Source organism: Octopus sinensis, linkage group LG11 (genome assembly GCF_006345805.1).
Source record: "Octopus sinensis linkage group LG11, ASM634580v1, whole genome shotgun sequence".
In the NCBI taxonomy this organism is placed as follows: domain Eukaryota; kingdom Metazoa; phylum Mollusca; class Cephalopoda; order Octopoda; family Octopodidae; genus Octopus; species Octopus sinensis.
Genome location: NC_043007.1, coordinates 58,676,304 through 58,695,088, shown reverse-complemented (window position 1 = coordinate 58,695,088; position 18,785 = coordinate 58,676,304). Strand labels below are relative to the sequence as shown.

Here is an 18,785-nt window from a genome sequence, read left to right as displayed (position 1 = left end):
ACGATCGTGAGGTTATGAGCTCGAATCCTGGACCGGGTTGTGTGTTGTGTTCTTGAGCAAGACACTTTATTTCACGTTGCTCTGGTTCACTCAACTGTAGAAATGAGTTGCGATGTCACAAGTACCAAGCTGTATCAGCCCTTGCCTTTCCCTTGGATAACATCGATGGCATGGAGAGGAGGCCAGTATGTGTGGGCAACTGTTGGTCTTCCATAAACAACCTTGCCTGGACTTGTGCCTTGGAGGGTAACTTTCTAGGTGCAATCCCATGGTCTGTGTTGTGACCGAAGGGAATCTCAGAATATATATATATATCACGTGACCAACCAGAACATCAGATGTTGTTACACATCGCTGGTCACAATGCGTTCGCATTGTTTTAGCCTTCGAATGACGCCACCTCGCCGGCTAAGGGAGCAGGCCAATATATATATATATATATATATATATATATATATATATATATCACTGTGATCACCGTGACCGACCAGGCTATCAGATGTTGCTACACATCGCTGGTCACAATGCGCTTCACATTGTTTTAGCCTTTAAATGACGCCACCTCGCTGGCTAAGCAAGCAGGCCAACAGAAGAAAGAGTGAGAGAAAGTTGTGGCGAAAGAGTACAGCAGGGACCGCCACCACCCCTTGCTGGAGCCTCATGGCGCTTTAGGTGTTTTTGCTCAATAAACACTCACAACGCCCAGTCTGGGAATCGAAACTGCGATCCTAAGACCGCGAGTTTTGCTGTCCCAAGCACGGAGCCATTGCGCCTCCACACATATATACACATCCACATGTATATATACATATACACACACATATGTTTGTGTGTGTATGTATACGAGGTGTAGTCAAAAAGTATCCAACCTTTGACCAAAAGACAAGTAATATTAAAAAACTTAACATTTTGATTTAGTCGCCTTCAAAGTATTCGCTTTAGGAATCTACACACTTCTGCCAGCATTCCTGCCACTGCTGGAAGCATCTCTGGAAATTACTTTTCAGGATGCTGTGGAGCTGTGCCATCGAATTTTGCTTAATGTCCTCTGTTGACTCAAATCTTCTCCCTTTGAATGGTTTTTGAGTCACACGAAGCCAAGTCTGGTGAGTAGAAAGCCTGACAAACAAGTGGTGTGTTTTGCTTGCCGAGGAATGCTTGGACAACGTGAGTGGAATGAGCAGGTGCATTGTCAGGGTAGAGTTACCAGTTCTTTGCTGTCCACAAGTTGGGTTGCTTTCGTTGCACAGCTTCACAAAGGCGATGAAGAACTTTTGTAATCATTTCATCATTTCTGCTAGTGGATGGTCCACCACATCATGGCTCACTGTCCACTGAGGTTCGGCCATTTGTGAACCAGTTGTACCACTCCTTTATTTGTGTTTTTCCCATAGCACCATTTCCAAAGACCTACTGAATCTTCTTGATAGTCTGGGTGTGCATATGACCAAGTTTTTGGCAGAATTTGATACAGTATCTTTGCTCAATGCACTTGGTCATCTTGATTCAAAAAGAAAAATCGCACAGCACAATCTTCACATCTGCACTCAACATGTTACTGTGGGTGAATGGTACAACCTTCAGACACAAAAATTTTTGTGCATGCTCAGGAAAGACACAGCCACCTAATACTCATGTGGATTTTACTCATACATTATTATTTTGTGCAAAAAAAATCAAGGTCAGACACTTTTTGACTACACCTCATATAAACGTATATATGCATGTAAAAGTTCATACACACACACACATTTATAGGCGCAGGAGTGGCTGTGTGGTAAGAAACTTGCTTCCCAACCACATGGTTCTGGGTTCAGTCCCATTGGGCAAGTGTCTTCTACTATAGCCTCAGGCCAACTAAAGCCTTGTGAGTGGATTTGGTAGATGGAAACTGAAAGAAACCCGTCGCATATGTATATATATATATACGAGGGACGTTCAATAAGTAATGCCCCTGACTCACTTGCAGTTGTTTGATCTAGCTGAAATTTTGCATGTGCAATTATTTATATCTCTATAGATTAAATGGCAAATTACAGCTCTGAACTAATTGTGGTTTCTGATTTACAGGTGTTTGAACTGAGTCAAGTGTGAAATGGAGCCTGTTGAGTGTCGAGCAGTGATCCGGTTTTTGTATTTGAAAGGACGCACACCACAGGAGACTTTCGATGAAATGAAAGTAACTTATGGTGATGATGCCCCATCATATGACCTTGTAAAACGCTGGCATTGTGAATTCAAACATGGTCGGAACTCTGTGGAAACAGCTCCCAGATCTGGTCGCCCCCCTTCTGCCATTGATGAGGCATCTGTCCGTCAAGTTGAGGCTGCCATTTTGGAAGATTGACGCATAACAATTCGCCAAATAGCCCATCAGGTCAAGATTAGTACCGGGTCTGTGGAAAATATCATTCATGACCATTTGCATATGCAAAAGGTGTCTGCCAGATGGATTCCCAGGCTGCTCACACCTTTCCAGAAGCAAGAACGCGTTGAGTGCTCGAGGATGAATTTGGAGATGTGCCAAGAAGATGAGTCAAAATTTTTCAAAAGACTGATTACACAAGGATGAAACCTGGGTCCATCACTATGATCCAGAGACCAAAGCCCAGTCAATGCAGTGGAAGCACCATGACTCACCTCCTCCAAAGAAGGCAAAGGTGCAGCCTTCCGCTGGCAAGGTCATGCTCACAGTCTTCTGGGACCAGGACGGAGTAGTGATGACAGATTTCCTGGCAAAGGGTACCACAATTACAGGAGCCTATTATGATTCACTTTTGAGGAAATTAAGAGAAGCTATCAAAATGAAGAGGCGGGGCAAGATCAGCAAAGGCATCCTCCTCCTGCAGGACAACGCTCCGGTCCACAACTCGTGTGTCGCCAGATCAGAAGCACAGGCGTGCGGCTATGAACTCCCCCCTTCCCCCTACTCTCCTGACCTTGCACCCTCTGATTTTCACCTCTTCCCAGCCATGAAGTTGTTTTTGAAAGGAAAGCGTTTCCCAAATGATGCAGCCTTGATTTCTGAAATCACGTCGTGATTGGAGGACCAAGCTGGGGTCTTCTACAAAAACGGTCTCCAGAGCTGCATCAAACGATGGGAGAAATGCATAACTCTGGGTGGTACCTATATAGAAAAAGACTAATAACTGTGCCAAGTTTCGTTGCTCTACTGCTATGGGAAGTGGGCCAGGGGCATTACTTATTGAACGCCCCTCATGTGTATATATATATATATATATATATATATATATATATCATAAAAAGCACTATCCGAATGTGATCAATGCCAGGACTGCTTGACTGGCCCCTGTGCTTGTGGCAAGTAAAAATCACCATCTAAACGTGGCCAATACCAGTACCTGCTGGCTCTCCCCCGTGGTGGTGGCATGTAAAAAGCACTATCTGAACATGATCGATGTCAGGCCCGCCCATCTGGCTCCTGTGCCGGAGGTATATAAAATGCACCCACTACACTCTTGGAGTGGCTGGCATTATGAAGGGCATCCAGCTGTAGAAACATTGCCAGATCAGATTGGAGCCTGGTGCAGTTGCTGGTTCTACAGACCTCAGTTAAACTGTCCAACCCATGCGAGCATGGAAAACAGACATTAAACAATGATGATGATGATGATATACATATACACACATATATAGATATGCATCTATATATATACACACACACACACACACTCATATACATATACTAGCAATGCATCCGGGTGTTGCCCGGGTTTTATGATATACAGCCATATTGTATTGTTTGTTTAAAAGTGATGGGGGTACAATTTGCATTTGTTTGTCTGGAAGTGCTTTCTGTTCTTAAGAAGGATCACAAACTATGTATTGTTCTACCATGTAAGAGGGGTTTAATATGATTTTGCCCAGAAATCATATTTTCAAAATTTTAGTTTCCTCCTGTCCCTTCCACAATTTCTTAACTTGTAAATTTTTGACGAATTTTTTATTTTTTATCCATGTAGGACAATACAGACATTACAAATCTGGGAAATATTTTTTTAAAAAAGATTATGTTAAAGAAACACTTAATGCCCCTTCCCCACCTAGCATACCCATCACCTATTTGCTTTCAAAAAGCTAAAAGCATCCAATGTTTCATTTTCGTCTGATGTTTCTGAAATAGCAGATGTAAAAAATATTAGAGCACTACCAGAAAACTCGACATGCTTGAAACAACAGGTAAATGGCATTATTACTGTTCCCCACTTTCCAAAAAGCTAAAAGTGAAACATTGGGAGTTTGTAGCTTTTTGAAAGTGGTAAGGTGATGAGTGGATGTTTGAGGAGATTTTAGTGTTTCTTTAAGAAAAAAAGAAGAAAATTCTTAGATTCATACTCTCTGTTTTTTTCTCTGTAGATTATCAAGAAAAAAATTTGAAAAAAGTTTTTTAAAAAATGAAGAAATTGGGATGGGGAGGGAGAAAATTTGAGAACGTATTTTGGGAGCAAACTCCTAATCCTCTGTACTGAAAACATAGGAAATGGAAAAAATTTAGGAAAAAAAAATCGGGGGTGAGGCGCAGATATCACCTCAGACATGCTAGAAACAAGAGGTAAAGGACAGGATTTCTGGGAGAACTTAATTTTAAATTTATATGGAAGATCAGGTTTTCAAATACACTCACCACAAACACGAATTACAGAATAGAAAAAGGTGACTTCAATTGGATTTGAGCTGTAACTTTGCACATGCACATAGCAAGAATAATATATAGTCTATAAAATCCTTTTATCATTAATTAATAAATCTTAGAAAAATTCTCCGCTACCAGTGGTCTAGCGAGAAAGAAAGAATAGTCAATAGACTATATATTATTCATTTAAACACATAAGAGATGACCATAATAGGACATCTGACTCACTAGAAAGAGCAGTTAAACTCCAAACCACTAATAGTTGTAATTCTGGAAGGGAAAGAGAAATAAAAATTGATATATAAGTAATATATATATATATATTACTTTCTATCTACCAGACACTTGCCCAAGGTGTCACACAGTGGGACTGAACCCAGAAGCACATGGTTGGGAAACGAACTACTTACCACACAGCCATGCCAGCACCTAATTGATAATTGATAATTTTTTGCATATTTTATTTAGAGTACATCATGATCTAGATGCATTAACAAGAAATTAATCTCTGTTTATGACACGTAACTTTAATTACCTGTCATGAAAAATAAAGGAAAATAACAATCATTGATTTTTTTTTTTTTCAACTTTGCATATTAAAGAGAGAAGTCTTTGAGAAACTCACATGACTGAACCAAGGCAGTGGCCAGCTTGTAACAAGGTTACTGTGATCGTAGAACAGGTACTCTACAAAATAAAAAAACAATCAACATTATAAATAATAAATATATATATATTTTCATACAAACACACATCCACCTTCCTATTTTTATTCTTTCCTGATCACTCTACCCGTGCAACTAGTTAGTTATCTCTCCCTTTTTTCTTGAGCTACATCTCATGACTTCCATAACTCATTTTTAATAACCTCTTTTTTTGTCATTGACTGCTGCTCATCTTTGTCACTCACTGTAGCTATCCCTGTCTACCTCTCTCCTCCATCTCTGTCATGGTACATCCGTCTGTCTCTCTCTCTCTCCCCAGACTCTTCCTTTACCCACCCACTCCACATTTTATCAGCATATTTCTTATCTATCTGATTCTATTGTTCTGCTCTTCTCCACTCTTTCTTTATTGCTATTTATCACACCATTTATCACTTCTATTCCTTATCACCTTCCCATCAAACTCATATTTACTATCAACTATACCGCCATACTTGTTCAGCATTCACCTCTACCTCCATCTCTATCACTTTTCTCTCATACTCTTGTGAACTTACCCACCCACCCTTCTTGATCTTCTGTCCTTATTCTCTCTTCTACCCATCTTCTTATAACTTGAGGGTACACCCCTATACCTTGTCCTCATAATTTTTATCTCTCTTTCAGTTACTCCCATCCACCCTGGTATAACGCAAAGTAGCTACATATGTCCTCTGAAGCAAGACACCTGTTTCTGTTCATCTATTAGCTTTCTGACACCTGTCATAAAGCCATCTATGTCTTTACTACACACCAACTCAATCAAGAGGGTATTTTTGTTTTGTGAGTTATTTGGCAGCATTACTAGTGCTGGGGCCATGAAAAAAGCACCCAATACACTGAGGTTATCCGATTCTTAAAACAATGCAAAAAAAGACACTAGAGTTTGACAGTCCTTTGACTCATCAGATTCTGTAGAACTGTTCAACCCATGTGGCATGGAAGACAAAACATTAAATGATGATGATGATAGCAATGATATACACAGATACATATAACAGCATCCTCACTGTAGTAACAACCACTTTTTTTAAATATCTGAATGGATCAGGTGAGACTTCATTGAGGCAGAATTTTCTTCAGCTGAATGTCCTTCCTAATGCCAAAACTTATCTGATTCCAAGCAAAGTAATTATCGTTCAGTCCACTGAACAATGAACAGCTTGGACATTTTTTCACTTCAGTTGATACCTTTAATGACTAGCCACCCCATCAACTCATTCATGCTGTGTTACACGAGTAAGTTAACAGAATGTATTCAAGAGATCATATTTTCATTTTCCTTTGACATTGCCAACATTCCATATTTAATGGTTATGTCTCACTACTATATGATGTCACACACAAATGGCCTGCTTTTTGCATGTAGAAAAAATATCTTTGTTGTCAACAGATATAACATTTCTCTAAACGTATTTCATTCCTTCCTTACACTAGTTACTTTGTTTTAGCTACAACCAATTCCAGTTTTTAATGGCTCAGTTAGATTATAACACTTATCAGCTTCTGATTCATGAGAGCTGTTCATGAACTGTATTTCATGAGTCCTGCTATTGTGCATCTATCTTATTTAAAGTTCTCGTCCTTTATCAGCTTACCATAGATTTTACTATCCGTTTCTCACATGAAGTACACAGTGTCGAGTTCCTACCCACTCCCTTCTTACATATTGAGAAAGGCCAAATTCAAGACAGTGCTATTGGCAATTGTCAACAATCTTCAGTTTTGCTCTAATAACCTGTTACTGCCTGGAAAAATTGTTCAATGACAGTTGATTTTTTTGACTTAAAAATATAATACAGAAAAAAAAAGAAGCCAAATCAATTTAAAACAATAAAAGAAATTTTTTTAAGTTATCTTACTTGAGAAGAATGTTCATCATTGGGGACTTCAATTACAGTTGGACTGTTGACTTCTAGTACTTTCTGCATGATAATTAAAAGAAAATTTAAAAACAAAACTCAAAAAAATCTTGGACGAGTGTAAAATATGTGGTCTTCATGTCAGTAAGAGATATTAGGGTAGAATTATGTTGCTCTTAGGAAACCATAGTTTTCTATTATACAACACTAGCAATGAGTATGACAGTATTTAGAATTAACTAATGAAATAACTTGTGAATTAACTAATGAAATGTGGGTATATGCATACATGTATGTATGTATTTGTATTTTCAAGGAAGTTGTTGTATTTCAAAACTCTCCCAAATATAAAACAAGAACTGTGGTATCTCATGTCAACCAGATTGAGAGAGGTGAGAAGAACAATATTTTGGATACAGACATCATTCAATCACAACATAAAAAAAAAAGAAAAAAAGAACAAGAGTTACTTACTATATGAGGTTCCAGTTTTTTAAAACTAGGCATTTTGAGAAGAATGGTTTGTACCATTTTAGAACAGTATAAATGAGTAGATTGCCTGTACAAAAGAAAAATATGAAGATTGAACAGTGATCATCAGCATTTAACACTTCACTTTCCATGGTTGCATGGCTCTTTAGTACAACATGTTACCACTCGTATCCTTTATCATCCTTTTTTTGTGAAACTTAGCCTTCAGCATTCCCCCACCCCATGTCTTTCTTTTTTCTACAAGTTGCTTCCCTTTGGGTCACTCAGAATGTCTCAACCCAACTGTCATCTTTCATATGCACCACATATCAGTTCCAGCTCAGTCATCTTGCTTGCAAACTACATTTGATGCTTCTTACAGCCAATTTTTCTGTTCATTCATTTGTACTCCATTGTTCATGCATACTAACATTAGACATCCAGTAGAGCATGGTTGCTTCATTTCTGCCAAATCTTTGCACATCTTCAGCTCAGTGTCCATGTTTCACTTCTATGGTATACAGCACTTCATACATATGCATCTTATGATTTACCTTACTCTCAGAGAATACTTTTGTTGCCATTTGAGGCAATAACTCCAGAGTCTTTCCCATCCTTTTCTTACATAAAGCAATGATGACATTTGTTAACATCTATAAACAGCATATCCCGTAGTTTGATGGTTTCATAGATTTGAATGCAGAATGAGCAGTAGAGTAAAATACAAAATTTATCTAACTTGAAAAACACAAATAAAGAGTGGCAACAGGAAAAGCATCCAGTCATAGCAGACTTCCTCAATAAGTCTCATTCAATCCATGCTAGCATAGAAAAGAAAAGACATAAAAATCAAGATGTTGATGGTGACAACTGATGACTATAATGATGACAAACATGATAATAATCATGGTGATAATGTCAGTTACAGAAAATAAGGAAATAAACTGTCAGAGTTGATAAGACATTAGGTAATCAGCTCATAGATTGTAGGGTCATACCTACTGGAGGCTCTACATTGTCTCTGAGCAAGAGACTTCTATAAATATTTTTCAGTTCATCTAACTGCCAATATCAGTTGTAGGTATCAGACCTGGCAATAGTTGAAAACTTCATTTCTGACTGCTGCAGGTAATGGGAAACAATTCATGTAAGAGAAAAATAATATAGAGAAATCTGTACAGCCACAGGTATCTCTGTCAATGTATAGAAATTATCTATAAATTCCTGAGACATGTCTAAGTGTACCTCAGTCTATGTAGCTTATATAAATAAGTGCCAAATTTGTAAATAATATCAATAATAGTGAGGTATCTTATCCAGTGGAAAGCTCCTTTCTCATTGATTTAACACAGCTAAATTTTAGGGAGTTTAGTGGTCGTGAAGATTTTAGCTCTAGATATGATGAAAGTAAATTTGTTTTCAACAGCATACCTTTTCTCAAGAACTTCCAAAAACTTTGGCTCATTAAGTCCCTGGGTGTGATCTGAAAAATAATAAAAATAAATCAAAATGGCATGTACGTATCTCCCTACTTTACCCTTTGTATTTCCTAAAATACTACAGCTGTAATGAGATTTGAAACATTGAAGATTTGTGGTTGTGTGGCTGAAGGTGTTAAATATTGGATTATCAGACAATATTAAATTGTATCCTTTGATACAATAGTGTATAAGTGATAGAAAAACAGATGACAAACAATTGGGAGGCTGTTATGCTGATAATAGGTTCTACTCTAACTTTATGTCTCAAAGACATTAAGGTTCCCAGTGAAGGAAAAAAGCTAAGTCAACAATTTCTGAAAATATGAGAATTTATATAACAACTAAAGACATGGCTAACACTGAAAAGAATAAACAAAAGTTCTTTTAAATAAAATGATTATTTAAAAACAAACTAATTACAGCCAATTTTTCATACTAACATCACATTTATTAATTAAGAAATGAAATATGTAGGCAACTCAGCAAACTGAAAAAAGTTAAGTGAATTGCTTCTTGGATTCTTAGCCAGGATTCAAAACCTAGACTAGATTTTTCTTTGAATTTCTTCTTATTCTTCTTGGAATTAGCACTAAGAAATTTATGAGAGTCAATTGTCATATTTAGATAAGTTCTATTGTACACTGAAAATCCTTAGGTTAAATACAGTTCAGATCAGATAACAGATGCAAAATCATTTATCCTGATTTAATTTAATAGGAAAATATTATAAATACAAAATTCAAATTCAATTCTTCCTCTTTCACTCAGCACCTTGTTGAAGAGCATCCCTCTTTCATCTGTGCTTAGGCAAAGGAGCACTTTATGTACATGTCACCGAGGGACTATACAACTTTTAGGTCTCCTCTCTACTTGTCAATCCAGAGAGGCAAATTCTATTATTCTTTCTCTCTCTCCTTCCTTACATCTCCTAGAAGTTGACAAAAGATGAACACAGCTACCTATGAAATGGACAGTAGAACTTTGACTAATCTTTATGCAACAAAAAGTCGGAGCAGTTGTCTTTTGTAATTGTAACAGTAAAATAAAGACCATTTCAACAATTATTTTCTTCTGTCTTTTATTTCATAGCTGTCTTCAAACCATAACCATTGCATACTTGGTGACACCTGAGAATTGAACTTTCATCTATCTCAACTGAAGCACAACAAATAAACAACCACATATAACTGTTACAAAAGTATAGAATGCATAACATATTGCCGATAATAATTTTGAATTCCTGATCATATAGTCAATGTTACTTTTGGTAGTCCCTGGTATAAGTCAGCATTTGTTGTATGACTCTTCCAGGAGACATTGAATGCCATTCTAAGCATACTCATATAATAACCATCCAACTGCTTCTTCAATGCTTTAGTGAGTGTGCATAATTCAGCCCCGTATAGAAGAACAGACTCTATTGTTGCCAGAAACAACCTCACTTTCAATTTCCTTGCTAACTTTGAACTCCATACCTTTCTCAATTTATGACATGTGCTCCACACAAGTGCTTTCTTTGCTACGATGGCTTTTTCAGTACTTTGTGTCCACGCACCTAAGTATTTGAAAGTTTCAACTACCTTGAACAACTTACCATCTCTGAATACTTGCAGCTCTGCTTTCTTTGCGTTACAGTACAACCTTACCTTCCCCAACCAATTCCTGTTCTAATCTGCTCAGCATCTCCTGTGCCTGATCTATCCTCTCTGTTAATAATGCCAGGTCATCAGCATAGTCTAGGTCAGTTACTGTTACTGCTTGATGCTGTCTACTTCTTTGCCTATGCAGTTTGAATCCCAGTTCTTCTCCCTTGTACGTTCTACATATTACATAGTGCAGAACGATGGCGAAGAGATAAGGTAGTAGCATGTCACCTTGTAATACAGAGAGACGGAATACTTTGAAGTCAAAGCTTTGACTTCAAAGTATTCCGTCTCTCCATCAGGAGTGATCACTTTTGCTCGGGTGTTTTCATACAGCTAACTTATTGCTCTCAGAATTCTTGGTGGAATATCATATGCTTTAAGTATCTTCATCATCAAGCCTCTATGTACTGAATCAAAAACCTTTTTAAAGTCTACATAGATAATGATAGCCTTCCTGTTATGGCTCTTAACTTTCTCTCTCTCAGTCTTCTAAGTGCGACAATGTGAGATGTTGTTGACCGTCCTGATCTGAATCCATTTTGATTTGCTCACAATCGTTTGTCTATGTTAGGTTGTATTTGGTTAAGTATCATCTTGTTGACCATTTTTGCGACAATGGATAACAGACTGATCCCTCTGTAATTCCCAGTATCACTTAGGTCTCCAGTTTTGGGCAGTGGTAGCAAATCTATCTCAGTCTATCTATTGTTCTGGCTTCACATTGTCATTTAGTAGTTTGTTTGCAAATTCAAGGATGTCATCAAAATCACATCTTTTTAGTACTTCTGGAGGAATGTTGTTTTCCTTCTTTCAGGTTACTTGTAACTCTTTCTATTTCTTGTTTTGTGAAGTCTCCTTCCTTGATTTGCTAACCATCAAGTATCTTTGCTAATTCTTCATTTTCTGTTTCAATGTCAACTTTTGGATCCTTCCCAAGTTGTAGAAATGAGTGAACCACTCTTTGATTCTCTTGTCCTTTGATGATTCCCTGCTTTGCAGCTTTGGGAGTTAATCAGCCTCCAGCTTTCTCTGTGCTTACTTTTTGCATCTGCATTTTTGACCTAGGAGATTTCATCCAGTTCTTGAATCTCTTGGTACACCTGTTTTAGACCCTCTTTCTTTCTTTGTAAAGTTTGTTTAGTATCATTGTTGCCAGCTTTTTGATAGTTGCTGAATGCCTCATGTACTTCACTGCATGCTTTTTCTAGGGAATGAAAAAAAAAAAAAGGCCCTAGAAATAAACTGTATGTACCTGCATACAAATATATAGATTAAAAACAAAAGCAAATCAACACGTGTAACCATTTTGGTTCCCATAGTCGTAAGCATAGCTGTGTGGTTGAAAAATTTATTTTGCAAAGATGGAGTTCGGGTGGTTAACACGCAGTATAGTGTCCTACAAAAGTGAAAGTAAATTGCTATATCAACTAGAAGTGACGACAGTAAAGTAAATTAGTTTAAAGACTGCATAGAACGTGTGTGTGTGTGCGTATATATAGCTTTTTTCACGGCCTCTGAACATTTTTCACCATATACGCTTATTCAGATACAATGTAAATAAAGCATCACTAGTTCCGTATTGTCAGCTGATTTTCTACTTGGCGCGTATCCATCGCCATTCGACATATTGCAAATAGATGCTCATATCGTCGGATCAACAAAATTCAAAGAATGGTTCACAACTTCATAACGATATATGTTGCCTAAACTAACAACAGGAAGCCTACCTATGAAATACGAAACACATCCCTGGTATTATGAAATTATAGAATTTTGCTATCGACAATTCCAAATTAATTTACTATCAGTTTTTCACAATACTAAACATCATGTTAACCAGGTTATCTTTTTGCATACATTCGGTATCGGTAATGTATATTTGTATTTATGTAAGTATATGTGTGTGTTTATATTTGGAGATGTGTGAGTCTATGAGTGGAGATGTGTACGTATATATTCCTTTGACTCAAATTACATTTGCTATTCATCCTTGATGAATGAAACAGCAGAGGGAAATAGAAATAATCTTGCAGGAAGGGTTACAAAAATAAATTTTTAAAGGCAACAAAAAACCTACAACGTGATAATTACATTACACATATAATAAATCCTCGCACTATTTACGATAACCAAACTTTCATCAACAGAAAATATTTTCCAGCGTGTCACAGAATGAGCTCGAACCCGAGGCCTCATTATTGTGAAACAAACTTAACCATTAAGCCATAACTTCGGAGAAAGTAGGGTCGGAACCCTCCCCCGCCAACCTTTTTGAAGTTAACAAGATTTGAAATGCATACCGAAGTGTGTATGAGATAGAAAGAACACTGTAGATGACAAGTTCTCTCCATCAAATCGGTCAAGAGATATGAAAGAATATTCTAACATCCGACCCTCAAAGGTACTCATCGTGACAGTTCCTCACAAGACTGATTCAGGATAGAATACGGCAATAACAGGACACAGCAACATTTTAAAAGTTCTTATATTGGCAGTTTCTTATGCAGCAAGACTGCTTCAAGATATAACACAGTAATATTTTAAAGTTCTCATATTTGTATTTCCGTATAAACCAGGAATATCAGCAATATTTTAACAGTTCTCATCGTAGCAGTACTTTACAGGACAGTTTCCTGGACCTGTTAATATTTAGTTAACTCTTCCGGGTTTAAGAGTTATTTCCCTTCACTTCGTGACGTCGGCTTGATATAATAATGAAATGACTGATAAGGAGTGGTGTGGAATCACCCAGTGAAACATACTTCTTAAAAAAAAACAACTTAATACTAATGTGCATGCTAGCATACTTGATGTAGAAACTCAAGAAAATGTAATCAATTAAAATTAAAACAGTTGTAATGCAACCAATCATTTTCTTGAGTAACTAAATCTAATTTAAAAAAAGAAAAACAAAACAAAACAGGGGAGACAACTCGAAATTATAATGATTTCAAATTTTGGCACAAGGCCAGCAATTTTATAGGGTGAAGGTAAGTTGATTACAGGGCCCAGTGCTTAACTAGTAGTTATTTTATCGATCTCGAAAGGATGAAAGTCAAGCTGGACCTCGGCGGAATTTGAACGTAAAGACGGACAAAATGCCGCTATGCATTTTGTCGTCTTTACATTAGCTGGTATGCCAATCATTCTGCCAGCTTCCTGCCTTAACTCGACATAATAATATGATTAAATATGATCGAGAAATGAGTCTTCACATTAACAGTGTGATTTTAATTAATTGACATTTCTTGTGTTCTTGTTATTACTAAGTATACCGTGAAAGCCTATAGGTTTGGTACTGTGTTTACAATCAGAAGGTCGTATGTTCAATTCCTGGACGGGGTGACGAGTAGTATCTTTGAGCAAAGCATTTCATTTTGTGTTGCTCTAGTGTCAGCCTAGTACTGTTGCAACTTTTTCTCAGCTACGTCCTCACTGCTTCGCTGAGTCAAGGGCAAGAAGGCTGGACTGAGAGGCTGTCTATCTATGCTCATTATTATGTAGGCTCTTAAAGCAATTAAAAAAAAGTGTGGTACATGCTACCAGGTCATAATCACTCACTGCCAAGGGACAGCTACTTTAACTAAGTATTCATTCCCCGAAATCTATCTGTCATTGTTGGACTATATCTCATTAGTGAGGTTTAATAAGGTTAAAACTTGTCCAGAGATATCACTCATTACTGAAATCCATATGCAAATAATTTAATTATGTTGGATTCAAATTTTGACACAACTCCAAGTTCAGGGACAGATGTAGGTCAATTATATCAACCCCAGTGTTCAACTGGTACTTATTTTATCGACCCTGAAAGGATGAAAAGCAAAGTTGATCTCAATAGAATTTGAAATCAGAATGTATGGATGGACAAAATGCTGCTAAACATTTTGCCTCACCCTACCTTTACTAAATTTAATCATATTAAAAAGCTTTATTTCGATATGTGCTTCCTTAAAAATTCAGATAGGACTTTACTTTTCTTGGATTATATTTAAAAATTATAGAAACTAAAACCTAAGACATATAATAGATTTTTAGGGAATAGTATCACACAAAACTATAAGAGAGTTCCCACTCAAACATATGATATCATTAACAATATGGCCTAACAGTTAGCAAGCATACCAGACAGAGGGGAAACTTTATCTATGGAAAATTCCTTTCATAACTATTAAAGATAACAAGCCAAATTTCATGCTGAACCACAAGTGCTACTTGATTAACCCTGTGAAATTATAGATTGGGCTGTTGAGTTAACATACGCTTAGGAAAATCAATGATGACATAAGGAAGGCACCTTGTCTCTCCTTCATACAGGAATTTTGAAGTAATTTCATATTTTAAGCAAAGCAGATTAGAATCAGAACAAACTTTATTCAATTTGATTTGTGAACTTTTATCCATCCATTTGGAAAAAGTTGTTATATAGGGTACTTAGTTTCATTAAAGGGTTTACTGAAATTAGCTCTGGGGAACCAGATGTAATAATGCATGCCAGAAAAAACCTACTGTTTGATTAAGGTTTAGCTTGGATCAAACAAACTAACCTAGAAATTCCTATCAGCCTGTTTTGACCAATGTAGAAATACTTTAGTAATCTCTAGAGGTGCAAACAGATACAAGACCTGATCCACACTCCTAGGTTGGCTGATCGTGAGAATCAAATATTGATTGTTTCGTTAAAATCTGCAGGTGGTATGGGTTATTTCCCTTGGGTTGTTTAAATAAAATATTAGTTATATGTAGTAGATAGAAGGATCCATTGGAAGGGCCCTATTATCGATATTTTTCAACAATTGAAGTATGTCATGAGGTTTCCAGACATGAGTTCTATTCATGTGTCCAATAAAGTATAAATGTGATATTGTCTGCAAAAATTAGAAATAGGACACACAAAAAATCAATATTCAAAGTAATTTAACATAAACAATGAAATGGGTTATTTCCATTAAGTGTTTAAAAAAATATTGTACATGTGCTATGGGTTATTTCCCATGGGTGTTTAGAAAAATTAGTTATATGAGGTAGCTATAAAGGTCCTGTCCAGGGGCCGTATTATCGATTTTTTCAACAATATAAGTATGTCACGAGGTTTCTAGACATGAGTTCTACTCATGTGTCATTTCATCAAAATCAATAAAACAATATAGAAGGAGTTAGCTAACAATGCCACAAACAAACACATACTGATTTTCCACATATGTAGAATATAGCAATTAAATGAGAAAGCAATGCTGTACAAAAGGGAAAAACGTGAGAAAAAAAGAAAAATTAATAATCTAATTTAACAATAGACAAAAACATGTGCCTTCTCGCACATAAACACAGTATTCACACATATACAAACATGCGCAGATGCAATTATTGAAGTACTAAATGGCACGTCAAATGATATTTAATCGTGTGGAACATGTTACATGCATATCAATATTTTAAAGTTTGGACATACTATCCCTTATCCTAAAGCTGCTTCAGACAATTAGGAAGGGTTCCCGACTCGTTGCACCGTCTGCTTTCAATCTTGGATTGTGATTCGGCTCAGCCCAAACTCTCTCAGTTTTTGTCTGCTGTTGCCTACTCCTACAAGGATTGCACTTGTTTTTTGTTCCTGATTTAACCCCGATTTGTCCTAGAGCCCATAGAAGATTGTTTTTAGTCAACCATCCATCATGTCAGCTACCTACGCATCGAAACTGAGATCTGCAAGTAGGGCTTCTCATCAAGATGATGGTCCTACCAATAGTCAGCTCAACGAACAGTTGCTGTTGCTCAAACAAGAGGTTGAGCACCTAAAGTCTGTTGTTGCTCTCTTACTGAATAAACAGTCTCCTGTTGACGCAGACTCACCCTTGATTTCTTCCCTGGAGACGTCCAAACCGAAGGGAACAAAACCGAGGCGGCCAAAGAAGGCGAAGGAACCGGCGGTCGTTTCTGCACATGATCGTTCCCGTGCGGATTCTTCCTCATCTGCCTTTTCGGTCCCAGAAGTTCCCCAACCTAATTTGAGGAGCGTAGACTCAAACCCACCTGAAGACCGTTGTTCTCCCCAAAAGAAGAAACGCCGTCAAAACTCCAGTGGGGCGGATTTAGCTATGAAACCTGACCACGATAAATGGTCTCCTGTTGACGCAGAGTCACCCTTGATTTCTTCCCTGGAGACGTCCAAACCAAAGGGAACAAAATCGAAGCGGCCAAAGAAGGCGAAGGAACCGGCGGTCGTTCCTGCACATGATCGTTCCTGTGCGGATTCTTCCTCATCTGCCTTTTCGGTCCCGGAGGTTCCCCAACCTAGTTCGAGGAGCGTAGACTCAAACCCACCTGAAGACCGTTGTTCTCCCCAAAAGAAGAAACGTAGTCAAAACTCCAGAGGGGCAGATTTGGCTATGAAACCTGATCACGATAAAATCTGTTTGGATTCTCCTTCACTTGTCCTTCCCATTAATGCCATTGCTCAACCAATTCTGAACGATCTCGATGTGGGTTCATCTGGGGAGTGGTGCTCCTCCAAACCGAAGAAGAGGCAGTGCAGTTCCAAACCAGGCGGGAAAATTATGACCACTAAATCCATTCCGATCGACCCCACAGGCCGACATAAGTCCGATGGCTATGAAACCACCCTTTCGAAATCCTCCAATGAAGAATCGAATACCGCAGCTCATAGTAGAGAACTTTTTGCCCACTCAAGATCGGCAATAATATATGGCAAAGCTGAATCCACCTGTGATACAGGCATAAACCGCCTAAAAGATGACATTAATTTTGTTTCCATTTTGGTTGGAAAATTGTTCTCTGTGAACGAAAATGTCAGTGTTCTTAAGGTCGCTCGGCTAGGAAGATTCCAAGCGAACCCAACCGCAGATACTAGACCACGCCCAATAAGGGTAATCTTTTCTTCTGATCGGGAGGCTTCAGTCTTTCTGAACAGAGCTCAGACGCATGCCTGGGAGGACCCCAATATGGGTTTTCGCGAGGAATACTCACTAAGAGAGAGAATTCGCCGGAGGAACCTGATATCCGAGCTAAAGATGAGGAAACAAATGGGAGAGAAGGGTTTACGAATCCATAATGGACAGATAATCAAGTCCTACCTCTGGTCCCATGCTGTAGTGCTGACAGGGAAAGTGATGTGAGGGCAAATCGAAGTGAAGTTGATACCCCCGTCAACGATGCTATCTCTGATGCCCTTTATTCTGCTTGTTCCCCAACTCCCGCCCCTCAGACTTCACAGCTCAGCATCGTCTACACCAACTCGTGCCCCTTATTCCCAAAGTTCAGTGAACTATTTACACTGGCCCTACGCGACTCCCCTGATGTGATAGCTATCACCGAGACTTGGCTGACTCCAGCAGTAAAGGACTCAGAGATCCACCTGCAGGGCTACGTCCTTTTCAGATGTGACAGAGGAAAAAGGCGAGGTGGAGGTGTTGCTGTGTATGCTAAGTCTGAGCACAAACCGTCCTGCGGTATTCTACCCACAAATGCTCAACCTACAACCAAATTCGATGCCGTCTATTGCAAGCTGAGCCTATCTGAGTTTTGCCTGCCCGTGTTGGCTGTCTACAGGCCGCCTCTAGCCGACCCCCAGGACGATGCTCATCTACTCGAAGCGATAAGATTCGTTTCAGCTTCGCATGACTGCTTGGTACTAGGCGACTTCAACGCTCCCACGATCGATTGGCCCGCATCAATTTGTACAACATCTTCCCGGTTCGGCCAGGCCCTTCTTGACGTGGCTGAAGATTGTTTTCTCTCGCAACATGTTGAATATCCGACAAGGCATCGGTCTGGGAAGCAGCCATCTATGCTAGATCTGGTATTCTCCCGCTATCCAAGATCAGTGTCAGACGTATCTGTGTGCGCCCCTCTTGCCAAGAGTGATCATGCGGTCCTGAAGTTCGTCATGCACACAACTTTTTCCACGCCCACGATTACTTCGCTGCCACGTAGAGTCTTCTCTGCAATTAATC

General features: G+C 38.3%; 1 protein-coding gene across 1 annotated transcript in view; it reads right to left on the bottom strand.

Annotated features, from left to right (window-relative positions):
• The window catches only part of LOC115217013 (putative uncharacterized protein DDB_G0277255), a 35,284-nt gene extending 21,775 nt beyond the window's left edge, over positions 1-13,509 (bottom strand). Inside the window, exons 1-5 of the mRNA XM_036507516.1 lie at positions 13,119-13,509; positions 9,123-9,174; positions 7,695-7,779; positions 7,221-7,283; positions 5,280-5,341 (exon numbers count right to left, since the gene is read on the bottom strand). Coding sequence (XP_036363409.1) covers positions 5,280-5,341; positions 7,221-7,283; positions 7,695-7,779; positions 9,123-9,174; positions 13,119-13,227 — 371 coding nt within the window. The 5' untranslated portion in view covers positions 13,228-13,509. The remainder of the gene's footprint in view (positions 1-5,279; positions 5,342-7,220; positions 7,284-7,694; positions 7,780-9,122; positions 9,175-13,118) is intronic.
• Between the last annotated feature and the right edge of the window lie 5,276 nt (positions 13,510-18,785).